At 38.9% G+C, this 13094-nt stretch overlaps 2 protein-coding genes across 2 annotated transcripts in view; one reads left to right on the top strand and one right to left on the bottom strand.

Annotated features, from left to right (window-relative positions):
• LOC126094619 (transmembrane protein 165) overlaps positions 1–3366 on the bottom strand; it is a 34055-nt gene extending 30689 nt beyond the window's left edge. The window contains exons 1-3 of the mRNA XM_049909099.1: positions 2922–3366; positions 2623–2842; positions 2077–2252 (exon numbers count right to left, since the gene is read on the bottom strand). Coding sequence (XP_049765056.1) covers positions 2077–2252; positions 2623–2842; positions 2922–3029 — 504 coding nt within the window. The 5' untranslated portion in view covers positions 3030–3366. The remainder of the gene's footprint in view (positions 1–2076; positions 2253–2622; positions 2843–2921) is intronic.
• Positions 3367–3576: 210 nt separating this feature from the next.
• LOC126094618 (uncharacterized) overlaps positions 3577–13094 on the top strand; it is a 105712-nt gene continuing 96194 nt past the window's right edge. The window contains exon 1 of the mRNA XM_049909098.1: positions 3577–3994. Within this exon, the coding sequence (XP_049765055.1) occupies positions 3863–3994 (132 nt within the window). The 5' untranslated portion in view covers positions 3577–3862. The remainder of the gene's footprint in view (positions 3995–13094) is intronic.

Here is a 13094-nt window from a genome sequence, read left to right as displayed (position 1 = left end):
CCTACCAACACACCATCATCTGCCACCTTCTTTACCTCAGATTATGTGATCTTTACATTTCATCTACCGTAAGATTGTTACACATAAACAATGGAAACTCCAGGATGGAATACTGACAATAATACAAAAAGGATAGATTGCTACACACTATATGGTGGAAATGTTGAGTCGCAGACAGGCATAACAAAAGCGTGCTAAACAAGTAAGCTTTTGGACAAAAGGCCTTTTCCTGAAGTAGACCAACACACACACACACACACACACACACACACACACACACACACACACACACACACAGAGCCCCACCTTGGCTGGCTGTGTGTGTGTGTGTTTTTTTTTTTACTTCCGAAAAAGACCTTTTGTCTGATAGCTTACTTCTTTAGCACTCTTTTTATTGTGCCTGTCTGTGGCTCAATATCCCCACTACAGGAAGAGTAGCTATATATTCTTTTCATAATATCATAACTGCTACACCCAGGTATTTGCATGCGTCGACTGATTCCAACTGTGGCTCACTGGTATTATCATAGGCTATTATGTTTTTTCACTTTATGAAGAGCACAATTTTACATTTATGAAGACTTAAGGCAAGTTGAAACTCTTCGCACCACTTTGAAATCTTATTAAGATCTGACAAAATGCATGCACAACTTCTTTCAAACAGTACTTCATTATAAATAACTGTATTGCTTGCAAAACTTCTGGAGTTACAATTAATACTGGTCACAGGGTAATTAACACGCAATATGAACAGCAATGGTCCCAACTTACTTCCCTGGGGAACACCTGAAGTTATTTCCTTATCTATTGATGACATCCGATCCAAGAAAACTTGCTGTATCCTCTCTGCCAAAAAATCCTCGATCCAGTCACAAATTTCACTTGATACCCCATTCAGTCACACTTTTGATAAGCGTAGATGTAGCACTAAGACAAACGTTTTTCAGAAATCAAGAAGTACTGCATCTACCGGCCTGCCTCGATCCTAAACTTCCAGTAAATCAGAAGAAAAGTGTGTGCGGGGTTTCACATGATCAATGTTTTCAGAATTCATGCTGGTTGGCATGGAGGTGGCCACTCTGAGATACTTCAATTCGTTTTAGCTCATAATAGGCCTATGTTCTAAGATGCTACAACAAATAGATGTCATGGATGTTCTACAGTAGTACCCTTCCTGTAGACAGGTATCACCTGTCCTTTATTCCAACTACTAGGCAAGGGTTTTTTGTTCAAGGGATCTACAACAGATTTTATAGTTAAAGGAGAAGCATACTCGGCAACAGATTGTCTGTTTCAATCATGTTTTCACTGGTACAAGACTAGAGTTTAGCATTCCTGCTTTTGCTCTGCTCCTCTCAATTTCAGTTCCTGTCTAATGCGTGAGTGACTGGATACCAATTTTGTTGCCACCAACAGCCGTCGCACACATACATATGTGTGTATGAATTATAACTATAATGTGTCTGATATGTTGTATAGTGTTGTGCTGAATGGTCAAAGGACAAATGACAACCATAAAATAAAATAATTCCAAAGATAATGTTCACAATGACTTAACTGGTCAAATCAGAATAGCATAATTGAAAACTTCGCTACAGCCTACTCTGCAATAAGCATTCAAAAAAATGTTATACAGAAATTTCATATAACAGTGAAAGCTGACGCTAATATAGTTCAGAAAATATTTAAGACCTTTGCGATATGAGAATTCAAATTTTTTGCTAAACTACTTTAGTCTACTATTATTTGGTCTGGAATCCTCACTAGATAGGACAGATATAAAATCTGTAATACTGCCAAAGCCCATGTAATCGAAGAATAGGTAAGACTTTACAAAGGCCACCTGGGAAATGTAGAGATGGTGGAACAGCTGAATTGTGAGTATATTTATTTATTTCTTTAATCATGGGGCTGGAGATGGATGGGTAAGATAAGTGATTAGCTTTTATTGTTGAAAGTAATAACACACTTGTTCTTCATCACACATGCACAGGCACCATCAGGGGGAGGGGGCAGGAGGGAGTTGTAAACTTCAGCAGAAGAATCTACATTTCCAACCCATTTAATATGACTCACCTCATCTTCTCTTTTTCGTATATCGGACTGCACTTCCTCAAACTCTTCCTGTCCTTCATTAGGCGACATGTAATAACCTTCCTTCAGCATCTTGAGCCCAAACAGCAAAAATAATGCTGTCGAAATGTAGTATGTGTAGGCACGAGGGATAATTGTTGCAGCAAGACCAAAAACAGCTGTAACATTTACAAAGTAAAAAGTTAATTAACTATTCATAAAGTACACTATTAATTATCTATTTGTAACAGGTGCTGTACCACAGCTATGGCCGCTAAGGACCTATAATATTCTAAATTAAGCGGAAATTTAATCTATGCACATCTGAGGCGGTGACCATACTGACAGCATTAAAAATTTGAGGGGTTATATTTGCAAAATGTATTCCATGTCTGTGTACTGAAACACAGGTACAAGTAGTATTGAGTGACCAACTGAAAAGCCATAACACAAAAGAATACAGCGATGTAAACTAAGTTATTGACAGATAGATCTCTGCACTAAAATGAATCCACAGTACTAAACAAAATAAAGAAAAGAACTAATAACCTGATAAAATAGTCATAAGTATTAATGCTGAAATAGCACCCAGAAATACAGTAAGGCGTGGATGTCTCATTGCCATGATAGCTGCAATGAAAAATGTTTTGTCGCCCAATTCGGAGACAATAATAACTGATATTGACGCAATAAATGCGTGTATGAATCCGAGATTTGTAGTTTTTTCGCTGCCACCTTGAGTGTGAGCTTCAGCATTGTCACGGGCTTTCTGGAAAAGGAGGAAAAATCAGTTTCACAACAGTAATAAAAAGACAAGAGTAGCAGTAATTCATTATAAATTTACTTACTGATTGAGGGCTAATTGGTTGTTCCACATCGACGGGTTCTTTCTCTGCACGTGTTAATGCCACGACGATTAAGACGACACACAATATTCTTTTGATTGAGAAAGTCATGTTTCTTTACGCTAAATAATTACTTCGGCCGATAAGGAAGATTTGCAATTCACTAGCGCTGCACGGAATTACGAATCATTTGATACTGCTTGGGCACGAAACATCAAACACAAACAAATGTTTGGCTTTCAAAGCTACGGTGTCTGCTAGCGTTGCACACAGTGTAAGCTGTCTCAGTCTTTTTCATTTACTCTATGTTAGTATGTAATTTGTAATAATAAACCTCATTATTGCCTTAAGCACGCATTCATTATCACCTCCAGTGAACGAAACCCATGTTTAATTGCGTGTGTACAACTTGGATCACTTTCGGCGCCCCGTCACAATTCTGTCTTCGATACTGTCGAGTGTCGACAAGGCAATCAGGATACGTTCAACACTTCGAGTGACGTCTTAGGCGATGTAGCGCCGTATGCTAAACACTCTGAAAGATAACGACACGAGGCGGTGCGATAACAGTTCACTTCAGTTAAGAGTACCTTATTGTGATAACATGTTTATTACAGTTCATTTTTCAAAACTTAGAGTTTAATCGGAGCCGTTGGATCTTTCCGTTTATTTCTATTTCGTCTATTGTCAGCACTGCGCTGTCAGCTGAGTGAATTTATGTTTTGTTTGGTTTTGTTGGTAGTAAACTATGCGAACCGGTGAAGGATTGTTTGGATACTGCGATCAGTTGATCACTGTGTTGTGTAACGTTATTGTTGACCATCAAGAAGAACCATGTAAATTGCGCACAGTGTAGATTGTGAACTAGTTATTAAGTCTTGTCTGGTGCCAAACATTTGCAAGTGTGTACGAAATATTGACATTAACGGAAAAGCACTGTTGAAATGGAGGAAACGCTATGGTACATGCAGAGAGATATCCTGGAAATCATATTTAGTAATTTGAACGGAGTCTCTCTCAGTAGAGCACAACAAGTGTGTGCAGTATGGAATGAAGTTCTGCGTGATATGTACGAAGTAAGTGTGTTTCCAGGATACACGCTTCTGTTAGAAATTAGCCAATTAAATGCTCGTTATTTACTTCAGCCAAGTTATACAGATCACGAACTTCAACTGCCATATCGTTTCAACTCGTTAGTATATGTCGTTTACTGTTATTTGGAATGTTTTTAGACGAACCGTGTTGTAGTCATAGCATTGCAATATATTTGAAGTGCAGTGACTGCACACCAATGTGGATTTGTTTATTTGGGTGATTACAACTATGCATAATGAAACTTACATTATAAGCATTTAAATGGTCATTTGTGCTTGAGGAAAACTTTACAAGCAAAGCTCAGACGTCTGAATGAAAGTCAGTCGCCAGAAAGACTGCTCACCAGTATTGGCCCCGGGGTTTTGACGTAGGCATCACTGTGAACATCATGTATAGTTTATTTCATACCTCAGCTCAGAATATTTTTGACTGTTTGCCTCTGAAATGTAGATGGAGCTGCTGTTGTTATGGTCTTCAGTCCAGAGCCTGGTTTGATGCAGCTCTCCATACTACCCTATCCTGTGCAAGATTCTTCATCTCTGAGCAACTACTGCAACCTACATCCTTCTGAATCGGCTTAATGTATTCATCCCTTGGTCTCCCTCTACATTTTTTCCCCTCCACGCTTCCCCTCTAGTATTAAATTGGTGATCCCTTGGTGCTTCAGATCGTGCCCTATCAATCAATCCCTTCTGCTAGTCAGGTAGTGCCACAAATTCCTCTTCTCCCCAATTCTATTCAGTACCACCTCATTAGTTCCGTGATCTACCCATCTAATCTTCAGCATTCGTCTGTAGCACCACATTTTGAAAGCTTCTATTCTCTTCTTGTCTAAACTATTTATTGTCCATGTTTCACTTCCATACATGGCTACACTCCATACAAATACTTTCAGAAAGGACTTCACTTAAAATCTATAGCCCTACTCAATGTTAACAAATTTCTCTTCTTGAGAAATGCTTTCCTTACCATTGCTAGTCTACATTTTGTATCCTCTCTACTTCGGCCATCATCAGTTATTTTGCTCCCCAAATAGCAAAACTCCTTTACTACTTTAAACGTCTCATTTCCTAATCTAATTCCCTCAGCATCACCTGATTTAATGTGGCTACATTCCATTATCCTCATTTTGTTTTTGTTGATGTTGTTCTTGTATCCTCCTTTCAATACACTGTCCATTCCGTTCAACTGCTCTTCAGGTCCTTTGCTGTCTTTGACAGAATTACAGTGTCATCAGCAAACCTCAAAATTTTTATTTCTTATCGATTGACTTTAATTCCTATTCCGAATTTGTCTTTTGTCTCATTCACTGCTTGCTCAATATACAGATTGAATAACATCGGGGGTAAGCTACAACCCTGTCTCACTCCCTTCCGAATCACTGCTTCCCTTTCGTGCCCCTCAGCTCTTATAACTGACATCTAGTTTCTGTACAAATTGTAAATAGCCTTTTGCTCCCTGTATTTTACCCCTGCCACCTTCAGAAATTGATAGAGAGTATTCCAGTCAACAGTGTCAAAAGCTTTCTCTAAGTCTACAAATGCTAGGAAAGTAGGTTTGCCTTTCCTCAATCTATCTTCTAAGATAAGTCGTAGGGTCAGTATTGCCTCACGTGTTCCAACATTTCGACGGAATCCAAACTGATCTTCCCTGAGGTCGGCTTCTACCAGTTTTTCTATTCATCTGTACAGAATTCGTGTAGCATTTTGCAGCTGTGACTTATTAAACTGATAGTTCGGTAATTTTCACACTTGTCAACACCTGCTTTCTTCTGGATTGAAATTATTATATTCTTCTTGAAGTCGGAGGGTATTTTGCCTGTCTCATACATCTTGCTCACCAGATGGTAGAGTTTTGTTGTGGTTGGCTCTCCCAATGTATCAGTAGTTCTAATGGAATGTTGTCTACTCCTAGGGCCTTGTTTCGACTTAGATCTTTCAGTGCCCTGTCAGATTCTTCACGCAGTATCATATCTCCCATTTCATCTTCATCTATTTCCATAGTATTACCCTCAAGTACATCGCCCTTGTATAGACCTCTTATATACTCCTTCCAGCTTTCTGCTTTCCCTTCTTTGCTTAGAACCAGTTTTCCACATGAGCTCTTGATATTAATACAGGTAGTTCTCTTTCCTCCAAAGGTCTCTTTAATTTTCCTGTAGGCAGTATCTGTCTTACCCCTAGTGGTATATGCCTCTACATCCTTACATTTGTCCTCTAGCCATCCCTGCTTAGCCATTTTGCACTTCCTGACAATCTCATTTTTGAGACTTTTTATTCCTTTGCACCTGCTTCATTTACTGCATTTTTATATTTTCTCCTTCCATCAATTAAATTCAATATGTCTTCTGTTACCCAAGGATTTCTTCTAGAACCAGTTTTCCACATGAGCTCTTGATATTAATACAGGTAGTTCTCTTTCCTCCAAAGGTCTCTTTAATTTTCCTGTAGGCAGTATCTGTCTTACCCCTAGTGGTATATGCCTCTACATCCTTACATTTGTCCTCTAGCCATCCCTGCTTAGCCATTTTGCACTTCCTGTCAATCTCATTTTTGAGACTTTTTATTCCTTTGCACCTGCTTCATTTACTGCATTTTTATATTTTCTCCTTCCATCAATTAAATTCAATATGTCTTCTGTTACCCAAGGATTTCTTCTAGCCCTTGTCTTTTTACCTATTTGATCCTCTGCTACTTTCACTATTTCATCTCTAAAAGCTACTCATTCTTCTTCTACTGTATTTCTTTCCTCCATTCTTGTCATTCATTCCCTAATGCTCTCTCTGAAATTCTCCACAACTTCTGGTTCTTTCAATTTATTTATGTCCCATCTCCTTAAAATGCCACCTTTTTGTAGTTTTGTAAGTCTTAATCTACAGTTCATAACCAATAAATTGTGGTCAGAGTCCACATCTTCCCCTGGATATATTTTACAACTTAAAACCTGGTTGCTAAATCTGTATCCGTTTCATAGTCTATCTAAAATCTTCCAGTATCTCCAGGCCTTTCCACATACAGTATACAACCTTCTGTCATGATTCTTAAACCAAATGTTAGCTATGATTAAGTTATGCTCTGTGCAAAATTCTACTAGGCGGCTTCCTCTTTCATTCCTTACACCCATTCCATATTCACCTACTACTTTTCCTTCTCTTGGTCTGCAGCTCTTGGTCGTGCGGTAGCGTTCTCGCTTCCCGCGCCCGGGTTCGATTCCCGGTGGGATCAAGGATTTTCTCTGCCTTGTGATGACTGGGTGTTGTGTGACGTCCTTAGGTTAGTTAGGTTTAAGTAGTTCTAAGTTCTAGGGGACTGATGACCTAAGATGTTAAGTCCCATAGTGCTCAGAGCCATTTGAACCTTCTCTTCCTTTTCCGGCTATTGAATTCCAGTCCTCCATGACTATTGAATTTTCATCTCCTTCCATTATCTGAATTTTTTCAGTCTCTTCATCATCTGCGGACCTAGTTGGCATATAAACTTGTACTACTGTGGTAGGCATGGGCTTCATATCTATCTTGGCTACAATAATGGGTTCACTATGGTGTTCATAGTAACTTACCTGCTCTCCTATTTTATATCTAATTTTAACCTGTCCATTTCCCTTTTAAAATTTTCTAACCTACCTGCCCGATTAAGGTATCTGACATTCCACGCTCTGATCTGTAGAACATCAGTTTTCTTTCTCCTGATAACGACGTCCTCCTGAGTAGTCCCCACCTGGAGATCCGAATGGGGGACTATTTTACCTCCAGAATATGTTACCCAAGAGGATGCCATCATCATTTAACAATACAGCACAGTTGCATGTCCTCGGGAAAACTTATGGCTTTAGTTTCCCCTTGCTTTCAGCTGTTTGCAGTACCAACACATTGAAGCTGTTTCGGTTAATGTTACAAGGCCAGATCAGTCAATCATCCAGACTGTTGCCCCTGCAACTACTGAAAAGGCTGCTGCCCCTCGTCAGGAACCCCACGTTTGTCTGGCCTGTCAACAGATACCCCTCCGTTGTTGTTGCACCTACGGTATGGCTATCTGTATCGCTGAGGCACACAAGTCGCCCCACCAATGGCAAGGTCCATGGTTCATTGAGTGAGAGGGGGGTCAGCTGTATTTCTTAAATTTAACCATTGCATTCTTTTTTGAAAGATTTACGATAAAAACTAATTACAATGCATACACAGGTGCTGAAATGGTCATTTTTCTTACAGTGTTGGTGGTGAAATAATCTGTCTATTTGTGTTCACATACCCAAATCACCATAGCACACTGTTAACATTGTGTGCAGCTGTTAGGAGGCCTGCAAATGCCGTATCGCATATAATATTGTTTATCACATTTCCAGCTAAAGTGTGTAGCTCCAGGTTCTTCTGTTTTAATTAACTTTTCTAGCTATTTAGAAAATTACACTGAACAACAAGCAACCCTTCTATATGTGTTTACAGAGCTAATGAAGTATAATGTCCAGGGTAGCCCTATACCATACATGTAATATGGTTTCCAAATTTGGGTAGGCCATCAGTGGAGGATCACACCACAAGACAGTTAGCGTTTGACACAGTATAGACCAAATGTGATATGAAAGAGCTACTCACACTTAAGCACAGCACTCTATAGGAAAACTGTTTGTATTCAAAACAACTTACAGTCATCTTGGAATGGATAAATATAGATGTCATATGATTTTCAAGGGAACCTTATACCAGTCTTCCTGCAAATCAGTGGCAAGTCCAGACAATGATAATGGAAGTGAATAGTGATCATGCATCCTTCTTTCCAAAGCAGACCACAAAAGCTAAATAATATTGAGATCTGATGACAGCGGTGGTCAGGGGACATGTGATACTTCATCCTCATTCTCGCAAAACTAGTCCTGTATGATGAAAGCTGTGCATCCTCATTCTCACAAAACTAGTCCTGTATGATGCAAGCTGTGTGAACAGGGACCATGTCATCTTGGAACACAGCATCACCATGAGACCCATGGACTACCTTGATATGACTGCTCAAATCATATCTGAACTTCCACCATGTTTTACTCTTGGGATGTAAACTTGGCCAGAAGTTGGAAACAATGTGAAACAAGACTCATCTGACCAAATGAAATTCTTCCACTGCTCCATAGTTCAGGTTTTATGGCTTCGGCACCATGTTTTTCCTTTATGGACATTTGCATTGCTGATGAGTGGTTTTGAAAATACAGCTCACTCTGCAATTCTCTGCTTATGGAGCTCCATTTGTGTTATTTTGGTGCTGAGAGGGCTCGTGAGTGCGACATTCAGTTCTGCTGCCGCCATCCTCTAATTTATCATCACAATCTTCTTCTGTGAGCATCCGTCATCATCACTCGGCACTCTTTTCCACATTGTGACTTAGCTGATAATGTTTTTCTCCTTTCCCTGTATGCGGTATAAAGCCTTGATGTGGTGCCTCTCGAAATAGCAAACACTTTTGCTACCTTAGTAATGGAAGCACCCACAATAAGGGCACCAACAATTTGCCTGCATTCAAATGCACTTAGCTTTGACATAATGTACTCACAACTACACAAACACTGTTCTAACTATAACATTTGCAATGTGGAAGACATTGCACAGGTACTGGCCGTGGTCAAGTACAAGAGTACAACCTGCAGGCTGACTAGATCTGCATTTATGTTCAAGTATGCATTTCTTGTTGTTTTCCCATATTTTTGTCCAATTCCTGATTTGATAAAACTAACAACTGGCCAGTAAAGTGAAAGAATTGAGAATTTTTGTACTGTCTGTAGGCAGGACACACAAAGCTGTAGCAGTATCCTAAAACATTAACATCATGAAAGTACATTAGTCACTAAAAGATACAGCTGTAAAATACATTATAAGTATACTCCTTAAATATACAAATGCTGCAATTCATGTAATTAACCATGCATTTAGAAAGAAAATTAAATGATTATACCAATACTGAATAGGCCTACTTGAAAGTTGTAACTTGGCACTTTTAGTGGTCCTCTTGGAAACATTGTGAACAGCACTTCCTTGCTTTATGTTTCTACTACTGCACACATGATATTGTTAACAGAGCAAGGTTGACAGTGATTAGCAAAAAATCAATACTGGTACATGTCCGAGGTCATCGAGTGTCCATTGATTCCACTGCTCGTAGCAGCCCCCATTAAAAGTTGCTATGCAGAATGGATACATAGTATACTTAGATGTTCAGGGAATAGCAAGAAGCCACATGCTGATTTAAAAGAATAAATGAGTTCTGAAAAGAATAAGTGTGTTCTGAAGAAAATTGTAGATTTTACAGACTACAGACTTGTCATGGTCACACTAACTGTACCAGTGTCAGTTAATTCTGCAGGTGTTAATTGAAACTTGCTCAGCTATCAGAAAGGCATCACATATAATCCTCATTAACTATTGTAGCAAAATATTGTCAATGCAGTTGCCTCAAAACCAAAATAAATGAGACTGTCATGGTACAAAAATTTAGTTTCCAGGCACTTGTTTATGAGACAGAAACTGCAATGTATCAGAAGGTAAGCTCAACCCTTGATGAGATGATAAGAGGACCTTATTTGCAACAAAAAATTTCAATAAAGTTTTCCATATTCATTTTCATTTTGGAGTTACATATGTATTATATTAATATGTGACACTGTCCTTGTTTTGTCTTTGTCATGTGGGGGCAGATGCTTGAAATGTCCCTCTCTCTCTCTCTCGCATGAATACAAGCCTCAGCACACCACTTGATCTCACATTGTAAGTTACCAAATTCCTGCTGGCGTATCACCACTGTCACTATGTGAATCTTTGCTCTTCTTTCCTTGTTGCCTCTGGTCTGCACACTTCCTCTTTGAGGAAACCCCAGAGAAAGAGGTCCAGTTGTTTGTGTCAGATCAGGGATCCACCCCTTCCGATCCATGTGGCTGGAAAAATATTCATCCAGCTATTGTCGTACTCATAATCAGGAACGTGCTGGAGCACTATCTAGTTGGTACCATAGGAAAAAGTTACACGAGGATTCTTATCAGCATAGATGTGTAAGTTGTGTCTCATTCTGCCTGATTCCAGATGTGATTCAGTGTTAACGTATAGGCTGGTATTCTCAGTGATTTATTGTTTGGCCCATTCATACTGGAGGACAGAATTGTTGGATGTGGATTACCTGTATTTCTTAGAACATATGCTTAAATAATACTGGATGATATGCCCCTGCGGACAAGACAACACCTATGGTATCAACTGTATGATGCTTCAGCATATTTCCGACTATGAGTACTATAATTTACTGCAGGTCTCTTAAACAGATGTGTTTCCCATGGTTGGGGAAAAAAAAAACCACAGACCCCTATCCCAAAAAAAGAAAGGAAAAAAAGATTCACTACCAGCCTATATAATGTGGTAATGGAAAGATCAGATAAAATGTGAATAAATAGTAGAGATATTGACTCGTTGACTGACACACAAACAGTTGCACTGTTCTGGTTACCACATCGTGCCAGTTGTGCCAGCAGCTCAGTGTAAGGCAGCTGGGGAATGTAGCCATACACATACACACATTCTGTGTGTGTGTGTGTGTGTGTGTGTGTGTGTGTGTGTGTGAGAGAGAGAGAGAGAGAGAGAGAGAGAGAGAATTAATTATTCCACCATGTCTTTCCATTACCACATTAATAGCATAGTCATTTCTTCATGGGAAAAAGACTGATGCAATTTTTGGAGTCAGCAGATATGCCAAAGATGTGTGCTGATCAGTAAATTAGTGGAAAATCAATTACTTTTCAAACCTGTGCACTAATCATCTTGCTTGGCTGCTGTTCATATACTATATTACTTTCAGGTATTGACTGGTATTGAAAGATGCATACCAGATACATTTGCATTTTCTCTTAAGGCAAGATTTTTCTAACTGCTGTGCCGACTGAACTAGGTTTTTGAATACTTTATTGGTGTTTAGGTTCCTTTTAATTTTCCTCCATACTTATTTAGTTTCATTTAACATGTGACAACAATATAAATGTCGAACAGTGGGAAGTTCTGCTTGGAATATCAACAGCTATGAAAAGCATAGATTGCTGCTCACTGTAAAAATGACACATTGAGTTTCATACAGGCACAACAAAAATGCTGTTACACACTAAGCATTGGGCCAAAGCCTTCTTCGGAAAAAGAAGGAAAAAACACACATTTTGCACTTCACAAAACAAAAAAAAGTGGTATTCTGTGACTATAATTTCAGAGTCACTGTTGGAGTCAGCAGTTAATAGTCTGTAGTGACTTCAGTGGAGATTTTCTAAAGGATTCTGATGGAAAAATGTTATGGAAACTGTATTTGGATCCTACAATTTGGTCTTGTTAATTAACTTTCCAACACGAGTTGATAAAGACAGTAGGGCGCTAATTCATAATTTTTTCTTTGATGAAGCTGAGAGTAGGAAAATAACTGTTCATCCAGTAACAAATGGTTCTCTGATCATGATGCACAGTTAGTTAGGATAAATAACTTGATGCCTTGCAGTATGGATACTCCTCAGTAGAAATCAGTTAGAACAATTAATGACTCCAGGGCAAATGTTTTAAGGAATAGTTTACAGGAGATGACATGAGATATACTTTAATGGACCAAATTCTAACATAAAATTTAATCTGTTCCATGATAAATTCGTATCATTATTTGAAAGTAGCTATCTGTGTAAGCTAATCAGAAAGAACACTAAATAGCCAGGTAAAAATCCATGGTTCACTAGAGGGAAATGTATCTTTTGGCAAGAACAAGTAGGGATCCCTCAGTAGTTGCACACTACAAAAAACACTCAAAACTACTAAGAAATGTTATTAAAAAATCAAATAACATGCGTGGAACATCAGAAATCGGTACTTCCAACAACAGACTTAAGGCAGTATGTAATGTAGAGAAGTGGGACACAGGAGAACCAGCCACAGAACAATACAACAATAGTATTGAACGGAAGGGCTATAAATGATGAGTCCCAGGTACCAAATGCATTTAATAATCAAACTTACTGGCAGATTAAAACTGTGTGCTGGACCAAGACTTGAACTTGGGACCTGTGCCTTTCGCGGGCAAGTGCTCTACC

Source organism: Schistocerca cancellata, chromosome 8 (assembly GCF_023864275.1).
Source record: "Schistocerca cancellata isolate TAMUIC-IGC-003103 chromosome 8, iqSchCanc2.1, whole genome shotgun sequence".
NCBI classification, from domain to species: domain Eukaryota; kingdom Metazoa; phylum Arthropoda; class Insecta; order Orthoptera; family Acrididae; genus Schistocerca; species Schistocerca cancellata.
Note: the sequence above shows the minus strand (reverse complement) of the source record. Positions and strands in the feature narration are given on the sequence as shown.